This window comes from Mobula birostris, chromosome 12 (genome assembly GCF_030028105.1).
Source record: "Mobula birostris isolate sMobBir1 chromosome 12, sMobBir1.hap1, whole genome shotgun sequence".
Lineage (NCBI taxonomy): Eukaryota > Metazoa > Chordata > Chondrichthyes > Myliobatiformes > Myliobatidae > Mobula > Mobula birostris.
This window is the reverse complement of record NC_092381.1, coordinates 81,102,175-81,118,528: the sequence shown is the minus strand read 5'-3', so window position 1 is coordinate 81,118,528 and position 16,354 is coordinate 81,102,175. Positions and strand designations below refer to the sequence as shown.

At 44.3% G+C, this 16,354-nt stretch overlaps 1 protein-coding gene across 4 annotated transcripts in view; it reads left to right on the top strand.

Annotated features, from left to right (window-relative positions):
• Positions 1–16,354, top strand: part of nos1apa (nitric oxide synthase 1 (neuronal) adaptor protein a) — a 452,585-nt gene that overhangs the window by 349,209 nt on the left and 87,022 nt on the right. For all 4 annotated transcript variants that reach the window (XM_072274209.1, XM_072274210.1, XM_072274212.1 and 1 more), the window contains one exon: positions 3,200–3,357. In XM_072274209.1, the coding sequence (XP_072130310.1) occupies positions 3,200–3,357 (158 nt within the window). The remainder of the gene's footprint in view (positions 1–3,199; positions 3,358–16,354) is intronic.

Below are 16,354 nucleotides of genomic sequence, written 5' to 3'. Positions count from 1 at the left end.
TCATACCCAGCTTGGCATTGCTGAATGCATATTGGCAGCAGTCAGTGCCAAGGAAAAGCTGTCACTCCATTGTGTGGGTGTCCATTTACCTCATTAGTTCTTGCAGAGATCCACTGGAGCAAAATATTATTGTTTATTGGTGCTCTTTGAAGTTTGCTAATTATCTCTGTAATGCATACATCTGGCATTTGCTGAATCTTAGGTGCAATGTTTTGCTTACTTTGGGTGAATGCTTAATTTCTAACTGAGCATTAGATTATTATTGGGTCATATAATTTGTTAGAATTTGTGGCATTCAGTTTCATATAGTTCCCATCTAGGACTTTAATTATTCTTTACTAAATTACATGCTCTCAGATTTTTATATCTTCGACCTGACCGGAGAGGGGAGAAGAGAGAATAGCCAATTTGTGTGAGGCCTTTGATGATACTGGCTGCTTAGTGAAGCAGCGAGGAGTGTAGCCTGAGCTCATGGTTTGGAGGCCGGTTTCTGTGATCTAATTATTTATCACAAATGCAGAGTCAAGTAGGTCTGTGGAACAGGAGCCACTTCACTGCTACCTTACAGGGACAACCGTCCGGAGCAGACTGGGAGCTGCTCGTTTCTGGTCACTTCTCCGCTATTTCCCCACTCCCTGTAGATGTGATTAGGCAGGGCTGCCACACTGGAAAGACCTCAGACAAAACAACCTCAATCCAAAGGAAGTCTAAAATTAGAGGGCAGAGGTTTAGGATGAGAAGGGAAAGCTTTAAAAGGGAACAGTTGCTTCTTCACATAGAGGTTGGAGTGTATATGGAATGAACTGGCAGAGGAAGTGGTCGGGCAGGTACATTTATAATGTTCAGTACACATTTAGACAGATACATGGATAGGAAAGGTTTAGGGGAATATGGGTCTTACAGAAATGGGACTAGCTCAAGTGGACAACTTGGTTGGCGTGGACAAGGCGGGGTCAAAGGGCCTGCTTCAGGGCTATTTCACTCTGTAACTCTTAAGATGATCTGAAGACACCACAAAGGACCTGGACATCTTTGCGCACCGCTGTACAACAGTGGCTTCATGCCATGGCCCTGACACTGCTTCTCGTGGAGCAGGGTTCAAGGAAAGCCGTCCAGCTTGGCGCTTGTAAGTTAGTCATGTGACATGCCGTTGGACTCAGCCACAAGTAGAAAAACACGTTTGTGAAGGGTAAACAACAGGAATTCTGCAGATGCTGGAAATTCAAGCAACGCACATTAAAGTTGCTGGTGAACGCAGCAGGCCAGGCAGCATCTCTAGGAAGAGTCCTGACGAAGGGTCTTGGCCTGAAACGTCGACTGCACCTCTTTCTAGAGTTGCTGCCTGGCCTGCTGCGTTCACCAGCAACTTTAATGTTTGTGAAGGGTATTAAGCTTTATATTTTACAAGATTCTATTTAATGCAACAGTTCACCCAGTTGGAATCAAAAGAGATTGTGTGCACAGGAGTTAAGAGTCACTGTTAAGGGCAGTGACTGTTAAATGGCTGTGTGCAATCTGTACACCTCAGCAGGTGATTAATGCTCCATTTCTTACCTTTTCAGATGCTTATCTGTCTCTTCATTTGAACAAATACCTGTCCTTTACTGAGTGTTGGGTGCCAGCCAGTGTAAATATCCTATTTGATTTGCTGTGCTGAACACTGAACCATTACTATCAAAACCAAACATCTGAATAACATTATAGTGATGTACTTCCTCTGTTCACACAGACCATTGTCATGCTACATGGAAAGAAGAAGGCACCATTGATTTGTAGGGTTGGCTGCCATTAACGTAGAGGAGGGCCATTCATTTTGCTTGTTGGGGTAGGAGATCTGATAGAGTTGCTCTGCTCATTAGAGGAACAGAGAGGTGGAGTAGCAGAGATCAGGGTTGCTTCATCAATTGGGAAATTTGAAAAACAGACCCACAGGTGAGTAGCTGTAGTTAATGGCCCTCAAAACCCTTTAGCAAATCAGCGGGATAGAGCCAGGCATGCTTCCAGCTTCAATTTCCCAAAGTACTAATGTTTTTAAGTTGCTTGGAAATGGAAGCCATGGGTTCTACAATGTCCAGAGTCATGGGCAACATTAAAAAGCGTAGGCTTCCAACAGATGTTCAGGTTTTCTCCCATATCCTTACAATGAGCTGGTTGGTAAATTAATTCTCTTCTGTAACTAGTCACAACTATAGGTGGGCAGTAGAATCTTGGGGGGTGGTGGAATTGGTTACAAGGATGAGAGGGAGATCAAGTTAATTGGCTTGCTTTGAGAGCTGACATTGACTCAGTGAGCCAAATGGCTTCCTTCTATGTTGAAAGAAAATATACTGTATGTAGCAATAAGTAACAGGGATTGATGCAGGGGCTGATGACAGCCCTTGAGTTGTCTGCATTGCGCTTCAAAAGTTCAAAATGGTATTTTTAACTTCTTATATTTGACAGCACACTTGGGGGCTTCAGCTAGCTCCAAAGTCTTTTGTTTGTTCACAGAAGTCCCAATCAAAAGGATTGCTGCAAGGAAGGCTTAGGCTTCTTGTAAAAGTACATAGAAAGCTATTGATGTCTTCTGTTGATCTCAGCTCCGGAGAACATAGGGAAAATCTGGGATGGATATCATCAGAGAGCCATTCAGCTCAGGATTCCCACAGGAGTTCATAGGTCAAGAAAAAAGGTTCTCCATGCTATTATCATGCGAGGCAGCCAACTTCTATAAGACAAAGGTGCAAAGTCGGCTATTCGGCCCATCAAGTCTGCTCTGCCGTTTTATCATGAACTGATCCATTCTCCCTTTTAGATGTGGTTGTCTTGTTCACTACAGGAAATCCAAGCAATCCAGAGAATTGCCATTGATTTTTGTTCCAGGTTGAGAAAGAACATCAAGTCCATTTGGAACTCACAGCAGCAAAATTTTAGTTTCCTACATTCCACAGCCACATCAAAGATTGGTGATAATCCTTCAACCAGATACACATCCCTCATTTGCAAATACCAAAGTCCTTTCTAGCTGGCCAATAATGACACCTGAAATAATTACCAAGTCTGCCAAGTGAGATATTTTCTAGGTTGGAAAAAGTAGATCTCCTTAATTTCTACATGGTGGATAGTCACATGCCACCAAACTTATAATTCTACCATTGTTCTGAATGTCACTCTATCTAACAGTGATGAATCCTTTACATTGTCCTTGTATCTGCACCAGCTCTGCATCAGACTGGCATAGAGAAGGAGGATTCAGAAGAGACTGATATCGACGCTGTCGATCACCCTCTACATGATGGTACAGAGGCCCACTTCAGCCGGGGCGTGACTGACTTGGATGCAGTACGAAATGAACCGGATCTTCATAAGATCAAAAAGGTAACCTTAAAAACACTTTCTCAGGCACTCAGCACTTCCCATGCGGAGACTGGCTGTGTTGATTCCCGGATCCATAGAAACCGCATTCCCCTTGGGAGAGCAGTTCTGGTGATAATCCCTTTTTAAATGCTTTTGCTGCCATTTCCTAGGGGTCTATTTTCTTCTTCTCATTGACAAGATGACAAGCACATCTAATCAAGTTAATTTGCAATATTTTGAGAGCTGCTGATGCTTAGTTATAATGTATATCTCTTGATAGCTACCCTTGTATTTATCCTAGGAGTCCGGGCAAAGGAGTTGTTTACCACAACTTCAGAGGCAAATGAGTTTCCCTGTACCTTTGCAAAGGCTGCATGGGAGGTGCTGTCATCTGCCAGAACTGTCTGATTAGGACAAAGATCACCAAGGATCTAATCTGATCATTGTGGTGTTGTGTGAGTGTGTGTGTGTGTGTGTGTGTGTGTGTGTGTGTGTGTGTGTGTACACATGTGTGCATATGTGTGATAGTAGATGAAGACTTTGCTGTAGTGATGAGGTCAAACTGTACCTGACCTTGAATTTCTAATTAGCTATACATTAACGCTAATTGGAAAATCTGGGCTCCAGTGGCTAATACTGGAGAATCAATGATTCTGGTGGGGCAGAGAGGGTTGCCAGCTTCAACAAATACAGCACGTAAGTACCTATCACCACATCAAGGCAGAGAGAGAATGTTAGGAGAAAGTCCTGTCCATGCTCTGACATTAAATGTTCCATATCCCAGACAGTGCAGCTCTCAATTTTGAGAGCACATTTTAATTGCATTTAACTGTCTCTGAGGGAAGAAAAGAGTAATTGGAGTTGATGTAAATAGCAGTGCACAGCTGAATCTCCAGTATCAGTAGAACAATGTTACTGAGTGGTCCTGTGCTGGAGTCGCAGTTCACTTTATGGCTGAAGGAGATTCAAATGCATCATCAGAATCCTGATTGAGATTAACTCTCACTTCCTGAAGAGTTTTAAATTATTTTCCCATTTTCAGTTCTACTTTGTCTGCTTTTCATTTATTATGGAAGAAGGCCGTTCAGTCCTCATGCCTATTAGAAGTTGGCCCTGTTTCTCTGCTCTTTAGCTTTGTGGAAGCACAGACATCTACAATGCAGGGAGAAGGCTGTTGGCTTTGAGTGTCTATGGCTCTGAAAAGGTTGTGGGGCGGTGAAGTTTGATCCAATGTCACCAGCTTTCTATCTCTAGCCTTACGTTTACAGCACATCCAAGTACATTTTAAAAGCTCCGAAGGTAGGTACCTCAGGCAAGAAGCTTCAGAAACTTTGTAGGCATTGAAGAACATTTCTCCTTCAAGGCCACTTGAATCGTGCTGCCATTTTCTTCAAATTATGCTCTCAGATAATTGTTCAAATTTCACAGTAAATTTATTATCGCAGTACATATATGTCACCATATATATACAACACTGAGATTCATTTTCTTGCGGGCATACTCAATAAATCCTGAATAGAATAATAAGCAAAATAGGATCAATGAAAGACTGCACCAATTCGGGCGTTCAACCAGACAACAGGGTGTGCAAAAGGCAGCAAACACTGTAAATACAAAAAGGAGGAACTAATAATAATAAATAAGCAATAAATATCAAGAACATGAGATGAAGAGTCCTTGAAAGTGAGTCCATAGGTTGAGGGAACATTTCAATGATGGGGCAAGGAAAGTGAAGTTTGTTTCAAGAGCCTGATGACCGAGGGGTAATAACTGTCCCTGAGCTTGGTGGTGTAAGTCCTAAGGCTCCTGTCCTCTTAGCGATAGGCAATGTTTCCTTCCAATATCTACCTTGTCTTGGTTTCTAATCTTAAACATCACAATTACATCCTCTGTCAGCATTATCAGTCTGAAAGGAAACAATTCCATTTCGGCTGTTCTCTTTTCATAATTAAAGCGCCTCAGCTTTGTCAGATGCCACGTACCACTCTCCAGAGTTATCCCACATTTCTAATCATAATGCCATTTTTACTCCCAAGTCATTAACCCCCTTTGGGGAACTTGTGACGAGAGTCCTTGACAAGGATGACATGGACCCAAATGCTGGAGTATTCAAGGCTGGGATCATGACACACTCTCAAACAGAATTGAGAAACTGAGCACAAAACCAATGCTAGACAAAATCCCTGGTGGGCTTACGATTGAGAACTGAGCGTATGTTCAGGTGTTCCTTAAATACTCAATCCTTGGCACCCAAAACATGATTATCAATTAGCAGGAACATCCTAAGCCCTTAAAGAGGCAGCGCCAGCTACCTGTACCTCAGAGCGTTAGAAAATTTAAGTCTCAGAAGTTGAGAGTATCTCATAACAGGACCCTCTCCCTACATCTGACTCCTGGTGGCCTTGGCTACTCAGAGAGGTGGTGATTGTAATCGTGGATGTGAGTCAGATCCAGAATGTCTCTTTCCTGCACCCAGCACCTTTCTTCCAGTTCAAATCCTTCCCAGTCCACAAGGAATTGCCAAAAACCTCAAACAGTACATCAGCCCAAAAGACTTTTCATCATGAAGACCTGTTCCCTATCGATAAACCTGGAGGGCCAGTGGGGCCAACTGGTGTGGGGCTTTGGAGCTGGTGCAGAAAGTTTTAATTTAGAGATGTGAATGGTGGAGTTGGTCTTTAGGGTCTTGGGGAGCTGCAAGTTGCAAGCCATCAGGTTTACCTTCTTTAGGATCTTAAAGGAACCAATGAACCTGGGCGTCAACCTTCAAGATTCCACTCGGAGAGGCAAATCATGAGTGGCCAGCCAGACCTGATGCCCAGGCTGTAACACAGGTCTCAGACTTCTTCTTTAGTTTGCTTTGGTCTCCACTCTCTGGGTAGAAGCCAGCAAAATCTCTCTTGCCCTCATCCATTTGTGCTTGCAGCATTGGATGAGCTTTTCAGCCACAGGGTCGCCAACATCGGCCTCCTGTTCTGGAAAGAGAGGTGGAAGATAACCAAACTGGCACTCGAATGATGACATCCCATGTGCTGACTGCTGTAAAGTGTTGTGGGCGAACTCTGTCCACATCAAGTGGTCGCACCACTCATCAGGTCTTTCTGAGGTCAGGCATCTTAGGGTACGTTCTAAGTCTTGGTTGGTCTACTCTATCTGGCCATTGGATTGCCGGTGAAACCCAGAAGAAAGGCTTGCTGTTTCCCCTATCAGTTTCCAGAAATGCGATGAGAATGTGAACCTTGATGTGAGACCATGTCCACCAGGAATCTGTGGACCCTGAAAACCTGGTCCAGGCCAATCTCAGCTGCTTCCACCACAGAAGGTAGCTTCTCCAAGGCAATGAACTTGCAGGCTTTCAAAAACCAATTGACGATCACCATGATGACCAACTTCCCCTTGGATGGCAGGAGACCCGAGACAAATTTCAATGAGCTGTGTGCCCAATGTCTTTGCAGAATGGGTAGGGGGTGGAGAAGCCCTTGAGGTTGGCTCTGTGGTTTCTTGTTCTGGGCACACAACTCGTATGCCTGCGTGCATTGCTGAACTTCCCTCATCCTTCTGGGCCATCAATACCTTTTCTTGATAAACTCGAAGGTCCTGGCAATCCCTGGGTGTGTGGTCATTCTTGACGAATGTCCCCATTGTAGTACCTGGGACTGGATGGAACTTGGGATGAACAGCTGACCTGGAGGACCGTTCTCAGGAATCTCCCCTTCCGCTTGGGTCTTGTGGACAAGAGCGTTGACTCCCCAGTGAATTTGTGCTACCACCCCGGCTTGGGGCAAAATAATGGTAGGCTACTCCTCTGATTCCAGTTTGTCAAACTTAGACCCCAGTTGATAGGTAAGGATGAAACTAAACTGGTTAAAAAGCAAAGACCACCTGGCCTGCCTGGAATTCAGCCTCTTGGCTTCCTGAATATAAGCCAGATTCTTACAGTTAGTCCAAACGATAAAAGGGATCTTGGCCCCCTCCAGCCAGTGATGCCATTCCTTCAAAGCTAACTTAACCACAAGCAGCTCCTGATTCCTGATGTCATAGTTCCTCTCTGCCAGGGATAGCCACCTGGAGAAAAATGTTCACAGGTGCAGTTTACTTTGTGAAGGTGATCGTTGAGACAAGGAGCATCTACTCCAATGTCTAAGGTGTCCACTTCCACGATGAAGGGAAGGTCAGGGTTAGGAGAAAGGAAGTTGGGAGCTGTAGTAAACCTCTGTTTCAGCTCTGCAAAAGCAGCGCCTGCTTCAGTAGTCCAGGCAAAAGGACCTGTGGATTTCTTAGCTAGGGCTGTCAGCAGATCCGGTAAAAGTTAGCAAACCCCACGAACCGCTGGACCTGTTTGATGTTGGATGATGGTGGCCAGTCTCTGACTGCCTGGGTCTTGGTAGGGTTCATCTCAAGATTACCATTAGAGATGACAAAACCCAGAAATGAAACAGTCGTTACATGAAACTCAGACTTCTCCAACTTGACATAAAGCTCATGGTCTATTAGCCTCTTTAAAATGCCCCTGATGCGAGTGACATGCTCCTCCATGGACTTTGAGAGGATTAGGATATCATCATAGACAAAGACATAACCCATGGAGCGTATCCTGGAGCATGTCATTTATAAAGGCTTGGCAAGTGGCTGGAGTGTTTGCAAGTGCCCTGGTACTCGTAGAGCCCTGTCGGTGTATTGAATGCCGTCTTCCACTCATCGCCCTTCCTGATACAGACAGATTGTAGGCACGCCAGAGGTCTAATTTTGTGAATACCCTCGCCCCGCTGAAGCATCTCGAAAGCCGTACTCATAAGAGGAAGGAGCTAGCGATTGGTTGTTACGCGTTTTAATCCCCTGTAATCACAGGCTCCCAACTTTCTTTTGTACAAAGAAGAAACTGCACCGCAGGTGAAGTGGAGGGCCAAGTGAAGTCTGTGGCAAGAGCTTCCTTTATACGCTGCTCCGTGGCGCTTCACTCTGGGCCTGAGAGCGCATATCCTGTGGAGGACAGGTACCGGGCAACAGGTCCATGGCACAGCCGTATGGTCAGTACAGTGGAGGAGTTGAGGCCTTTCCCCTGCTGAAGACCTCCTCCAAGCCCTTGTAAATGGAAGGGATTTTGACCTGTTTGGGTTGTGCTATCTCCTCTGGACCTTCCTTTGAGGATGACTCCTGAGACCTCTTTGGTGACAGGGATGATTTGACGGGCTTCAAAATCCTCTCTCTGAGCTGCCTAAGTTCATCCATGGAAACGATGGCTAAATCAGAGTCCGACTCCCTGTCTGTATCCACAGGCAAAGGCAGCGAGGCATTACGGAGGGATCTTGCATCCTAGGCTTCAAGAATCAGCATGAACGAGTCTTTCCTCTCCTTGAGTCCTGGCGGCTGGTTCCCTTCAGCTTAGTGGCAAGTCTCCCAGACTGCTCGGACATCTCCTGACCTAGAAATTCCCTCTCTCTAGTTCCTGTGGGATTCTGATTAGACTGCTTCGGGACTCGCACTCTCCTGTTGACCAGAACCAGCTGGTCTGCTCGTGAGGACTGGACTGGGTCTCAGTACACTGAATCCTGCCCCCTTTTAGGTCGTTGGTCACTAGAGAGTCTGGGTGTCGGAGCACTATGGCGTAAACAAAGCCTCTTACAATGACTGAACCGAGCAGTGACTCTCCCCTCTCTCCAGTCCATGGATGGGTTATGCTGGGATAGTCAAGGGTACTCAAGGATCAGGGGTATGAGTGGAGAGTCAGTGATGTAGAAACTAATGTCTTCCACATGATCCCCTATCCTCATCTGCAAAAGCACAATTTGTTCCTGGATCTGTCCGGAACCTAGCAGTCAGCTGTCCAAAGCAGTTGCAAGCAAGGACTAACTCAACTCTTGCAATGATATGTCAAACTGGCTTCTAAATCCAGAAACTTACCTGCTCCCCCTGACTCCACAAAAGCCTTCAGCTGCCTCAAGTTCTTACCCCAGGTGAACTCCGTCTTCAGCATAAAACTAGAATCCGTGGGATTGGGGTTAATGGCTGCTACCATCACAGCTCTCCTGACACTGGGCGGTCTTCACAGTTCCCCAGGTGCTGTAGCTTCGGACATTTGACCTGCAGGTGACCTGTACCCCACAGTCAAAGCAGTAACCTTGACTCCGATGCTGGGACCTCTGATTGGCAAAAAGTCTAGTGCAACTGACCTGCATTGGTTCGATTGGATCTTGAGCATCACCTCTGATCTGGGCCGACAATTATGTGCCGGGCGGCACCTAATTAATTAGCATGTTTATTTCGGCTTTTTTCTTAAAGATGTGCTGTGTGCCTCCCGGCTACTGCTGCATTCTCCGCAAATCGGTATCTGTCCGTGGCCTGGGTGTTGGGATGGTGGGACACCGGGGCGTCATCTCATCGTCGTCTGTTTCCATTAGAACAGGCAGCTCATCTTCTTCTATCTCTGCCTGCCTCGATGTCGAAGGTCGAGGTTCGTCGTCTGCTGTGGCTGATGTGGAAGGCTTGCTTGACTGCTTAGCCTCACGCATTTTTAGATCATACAATTCTTTGTAAGGACTCAAACCATCTTGCAAATATGCCCTAAACTGACATACCCTTTCAAAATTAAAGTCGTACTTTATCATTACTCATTCGGTTTCGATTGTTATCCTTTCCTCTTCCAATTGCATCAGCTCTTCGTCTATCAGTTCTTCGTCATGGGATGCCAAAACCTCTTCAACATCATCTTTGTCAACTTCCATAGCCAAACTCACTTTGTCCTTACTTCGTTCACCACGATCGAAAAGCTTAATTATGTCTAGTTTTACTCTAAGTGTAACACCCTTACGAGCTCTTTCAGGCTTTTCCGATACTTTAGAACTCATCTTGCGAACAGATGCTCATAGGCACATGTTTAAGCAATGCTGGCGAGAATGCCGTTCCAAATCCGGGGGAGGAGCGGCTGCTCGGGACGCGCACTGCCTTTTTTCGTAACAGTGAAAACACCTGTTAGCGAAAACAGGGAACTAATGTCGGTCTTTCGTAACAGTGAGGTTTCGTAAAGCGAACGTTCGAAAAGCGGGGGACACCTGTATTATATGCCCTCTTCTTTGGTTTCATGCTGTCTTTGACTTCCCTTGTCAGCCACGATTGCCACATTGTCCCTTTAGAATACATCTTCATCTTTAGGATGTATGTGTCCTGCACCTTCTGAGTTGCCTCCAGAAACTCCAGCCATTGTTGTTTTGCCGTCATCCCTGCTAGTGTCCCCTTACAGTCAATTTTGGCCACCTCCTATTACTCCCTTTACTCCACTATAATACTGAGACATCTGACTTTATCTTCTCCCTCTCAAACTGCAGGATGAATTCTATCACATTATGATCACAGCTTCCTAAGAGTTCCTTTATCTTTAGCTCCCTAATCAAGTTCATTACACAACACTCAATCCAGAATTGCTATTCCCTAGTTGGTTCAAGCAGAAGCTGCTCTAAAAAGCCATCTTATAGACATTCTACAAATTCCTTCCCTTGGGATCCAGCACCGGCCTAATTTTCCCAATCTACCTGCATATTGAAATCCCCCAGGACTATCGTAACATTTCCCTTTTTTCATGCCTTTTCTTTCACCCATTGTAATTTGTATCCCACATCCTGGCTACTATTTGGAAGCCTATATACAAGAATTCCCATCAAGGGTCTTTTACCCCAGCCGTTCTTAACTCTATCCACAAGGATTGTACATCTTCTGATCCTATGTTACCTCTTTCAAAGGATTTGATTTCATTTTTTACCAGCAGAGCCACCCCTCACCTTTTGTTTACCTGCCTGTCCTTTTGATACAATGCATATCCTTGGATGTTAAGCTCTCAACTGTGATCTTCTTTCAGCCATGGCTCAGTGATGCCCACAATGTCATACCTGCCTATCTCTAATTGCACTACAAGATCACCTACCTTCTTCCTGCATTCAAATATAACACCTTCAGTCCTGTATTCATCACTCTTTTCAATTTTGCCCTCATGTTACACTTCAACTTATCCCACTGACTATAATTTTCACCTATCATCTGCCTGTCTTTCCTCATAGTCTCACTGCACACTGTATCTACTTGTAAACCACTGCCCCATTCTCAGCCCTATCATTCCGGTTCCCATTCCCCTGCAATGTTCGTTTAAACCCTCCCCAACAGCTCTAGCAAACCTGTTTGCAAGGATATTAGACCGCCCCCCCCCCCTTGGTTCAGATATAACCCATTCTATTTGTACAGATCATACCTTTCCCAGAAGAAATCTCAATGATGAAAAAGAAGCCGTACCCCCTGCATCAAGTCCTCTGCCACACATTCATCTGTCAGGTCGTCCTACGCTTACCCTCACAGTGCATGGCACAGGCAACAATCCAGAATTACTAACCTGGTGTTCCTGCTTTTCAGCTTTCTACCTAACACCCTATATTCTTTATTCAGGACCTCCTCCCATTTGCCTACATATGTCATTGCATCACGACTTATGCATATTCAACTTCTGGCTAATCCTAGCCCTAGCCCTTTAAAATGCTGTAGGCTTGACTTGAGACATCCCTGACCCTGGCACCTCAGAGGCAAAATCCCATCCGGATGTCTTTATCACATTCACAGAATCTCCTGTCTGTTCCCCTAACTATGGAATCGCCTGTCAGTACCTTACTCCTCTCCTGCCTCCTTTTCTTCTGAGCCACAGAGCCAGTGGCAGTGCCAGAGACCTTCTCACTGTGGCTTCTCCTTGGTAGGTTGTCACCCAACAGTATCCAAAGTGGTAACTTATTATTGAGGGGGAACAGCACAGGGATACTCTGCAATCACTGCCCTTTCCCTTTCCCTCTCCTGACTGTCACCCAGGTACCTGCCTGCTGGTACCTCTGGGTTGGGAAAGTGGGACAGTGGTCAAGGAATGGGAATGGATCACAGACATTATTGCTCAGTACAAGCTCTGAATCTCTATGCTGAAAAATCTACTAACTTACTGAAGTAAGAAATCTTATACTGCATTTTCACAATCTCCAAAGTGCCAAACTCACAGACACATGTAGACACGTAGTATATTTGGCCTGGGGAAAGATTACTCCAGTAGGTACGCTGATAATGTAACCCTGTTGCCTCATCTGTGATAGTTTACACTTTTGCAACAATGGATCAAAGTTTTACATGCTGTATTAATGCAAGTACTGAGTCTGATCATCTGACTGAAATTGTACTCCTTGGTTCAAGGAGGATCATTAGTTTGACTTACCACGGATCAGTTACCACTTGTCACAAAGCCAAGAATGCAGTCAGGTGCTAGTTTGCAAATCATAAAAACTGCAATGCTGGAAATCTGAAATAAAAGCAAAAAATCTGGATGAAGTTCCAAATGGACAGCAAGTCTCGGGCGAAAGGTTGCAGACATAAACCATTTGCACAACTGCTGCCTGACCAGACCTGCTGATTTTTCCAGCATTTTCTGTTTTTTGCTTGTTACAATTTGGGATTGCTCACGTCTTCAAAGACTCTCTCAATGTAATCATAAATTTTCCTCCCATACTCTCCACAGTTGTGTTGCAGGGATGTCATCTGTATAAAATGTATGATATAGCACAGGAACAGGGCATTCAGCCCAACATATCTGTGCTGACCATGATGCCAAATTAAACTACCCCATCTGCATGCACATGGACCATATCTTTCTACCCCGTTCCTTTACATGCACCCTGTGTAAATGCATCTTAAGCATTGATATCACATCATTCCCTGTGTATGAAAAAATTGCCTCACACACTTACTTTGAACTTTCTCCCTCTCATCCTAAACCTTGACATTTACACCCTAGGGGAAAAAAAAGTCCTGAATATCTATCCTTTCTCTGCCACTCATAATGTTATACACTTAAGTTAGGTCATACCACAACCTTTGACGTCCCAGAGGAAACAATCCAAATTTATTCAACCTCTCAATATAGCTAATACTCTCTAATCCAGACAACATGCTGGTAAACCCCTTCTTCACTCTCTCCAAAGCCCCACATCCTTCCTATAGTGCAATGACCAGAACTCCAAATGTGGCCAAGCCAAAGTTTATACTGCTGCCACATGGCTTCCCAACTTTTATACTCAGTGGCCTGGATGATGGGGGCACGTGTGCCATTCACCTTCTTTATTGCCCTATTCTCTTCTGTTATTCTTCTATTTCTAGGGTGCTATGTATGTGCACCCCAAGGTCCATCTATTGGGTCCTGCTATTTACAGTATACTTTTGTAATGCAAAACTGATTAAACTCTGTCTGCCATGTCCATGTTTAAAACTAATCTACTTGTATCTTTTGACAACCTTCCTCACTGTCCATAATACCATCAATGTTTTTGTTTTCTGCAAGCTTACCGATCAGACCACATACATTTTCATTCAAATCATTAATGTTACAAAAAACAGATATCCCACCACTGATCCTTGATCTGTGATAGCAGTTGATGTGAAAAGGATTTTGCAGAGAGTCAACCCCCATAAAGTTGGCGGCCCAGGTAACATCCCAGGCTGAGTACTCCAGGAGTGTGCACTTCAGCTCACCCACATCTTCACAATTCACTCATCGAAGATTCTGTACTCACTTTCTTCAAATCAGCTACCATTATCCCTGTACCAAAGAAGTCTCCAGCTTCAGGACTAAATAACTACCGCCCGGTGGCAGTGATGCCAATAATTCATGAAATACTTTGAGCATAGTTAATGAATGGCCCATTTCAACAACTCCATTCCTACACACCGGACACTCACCAATATGCCTACTGACAGAACTGCTCTGTGACAGATGCCATAGCGTCTGTCATGCACCTGGCCCTGACACACCAAGAAAGCAAGGTCACTTGTGTCTGTTCACAGTGTTGGTATACTACTGCACTACCAGATCCAGCTCAAAACGCACCATCTTGACGAAACTACAATGGTTGGCCTCGTCAGCAGCAATGATGAGCCGGCATACAGAGAGGAGGTAGGGAGGTTTGTCAAATGGTCTGAAAACAACAACCTGAGTCTCAACGTGGACAAGACAAAATAGATTATTATGGTCTTCAGGAAGATGGCCTCTTTCCATTTCACATCAATGGCCCTGTCGCAGAGAGAGTGAAAAGCACTGAGTTCCTTGGTGTGCACAAAACGGGCGATCTAACCTGGACCCACAACACCTCCTCATTAGTCAAGAAGGCACAGCAGCATCTACACTTTCTGATGGGAATGAAGTGTGCAAGGCTCCCTGCCTCCATTCTAACAGCATTCTACAGGAGCGCCATCAAGAATGTCTTGTCTTGTGTTTGTTATTCACAAGTTAACAAGTTAGGTTGTATGCATAAGCATCTCATTGAATTAGTGTTGATTTCCTGCAGGATTTCTTCAAGTGTGTGCGAGTGTGCATAAGCTTGCATGCTTCATTTTTGTGTATTTGGGACCGTTAACATGTATTTGTGTGTGTATGCACATGCTTGGATGTGGGGTGGTTATATGCCTGTGGTGAGGGTGTGGGTGTCTGTACATATGAGAGTCACTTCACAGCTTTCACACTGTTTTCATTTTTCTCCTGTCTTCAGTCAAGCTTGGGTGGGGGTTTGGCAACCGGAACATCAAGTCACTGCTGGACAGTGCTTGGCTTGTTCTGTAAGTGTTACATTTTTTTAGCAGCTTCTGATATATCGAACTGTAACTGCATACTCAGAAATATTACCTGATCACAGCCTTCAGTCATGTTGTCACTTTCAACAGGAGTGATATCAGAGGTGACTGAAGCCGCCCTTTCAGTTCCTTACTTTCAAAGTTCAAAGTAAATTTTATTGTCAAAGTACATTTACTTTGATATTGATATATACATATGTCACCATATACAATACTGAGTTTTTCTGTGGGCATACTCAGCAAACTATAGAATAGTAACTATAATAGGATAAATGAAAGATCAGCCAGAGTGCAGAGCCAACAAATTGTGCGCATGCAAATTAAATAAAAAGCAATAAATAATGATGACATGAGATGAAGAGGCATTGAAGGTGAGTTCATTGGTTGTGGTAATATTTCAGTGACGGAGCAAGTGAAGTCAAGTGTGGTAATCCCCTTTTGTTCAAGAGCCTGATGGCTGAGGGGTAGTAACTGCTCTTGTACTGTCTAGCTGATGGCAATGGCGAGAAGAGAGCATGACCCTGGTGACGGATGCTGCTTTCCTACAACAGTGTTTCATATGGATGTGTTCAATGGTTAGGAGTGCTTTAGCCATGATGTACTGGGCTGAATTCACTGCTTTTTGTGAGATTTTCTGTTCAAAGGCATTGGAGTTTCCATACCAGGCTGTGATACAGCCAGTCCTACAGAGCCCTGGAAAAAAAAATCAGCAGTTTAATTAAGTAAGATGAATGTTGTACGGTGAGTACAGTATGTGGTTGGAACATTGTCTTCATACTCTACAGTTAGTTAGAGGTATTGGGATTCGGTTAGTGGTTTGGAAGGAAGATTTTGATTGATGTTGGCATTTTGCGCAGAGGTTGTGGAAACATTAAATGGCTGAGAAGGATTGAAAACCTGTCTGTTTGGAAAGTAGCAGGTGAAATTTGCAGAGTTTCACAACATACTGCTCCCAGCAAGTAGCAAAGTAGAAGGAACAGTTAGTACACCCTACAGCTAAGCAACCACGAAGATCAAAAGTTACACATCGTTCTTCAAAAAATTAATCTGATATTTCATAAAACCCAGTGCCAAAAAGACAAGGCAAGAATGGTTGAGGGAAGTTAGTAGTTATGATTCAAGGTTTGTGTAATACTTTGGCCCACCCAGGTTTTGAAGCAAATAATCTTCTGCCTCTTAATTATGCCTTATCTAACTTGTTATGAAATTCATTGAGTGTTTTTTTTTATGTCAAATGCCTTTCAGAGAAAGCCTTCCTTTTTCAATAGATTGTTCTCAGCATCAAAAATCCACAGTGACTGGAGGCATTTTTGAATTACCTTGAATACTGCAATCTTTCAAGAAATTAAGGCTGACTTTATTCAGACTGTCTTCTTTTCGTTGT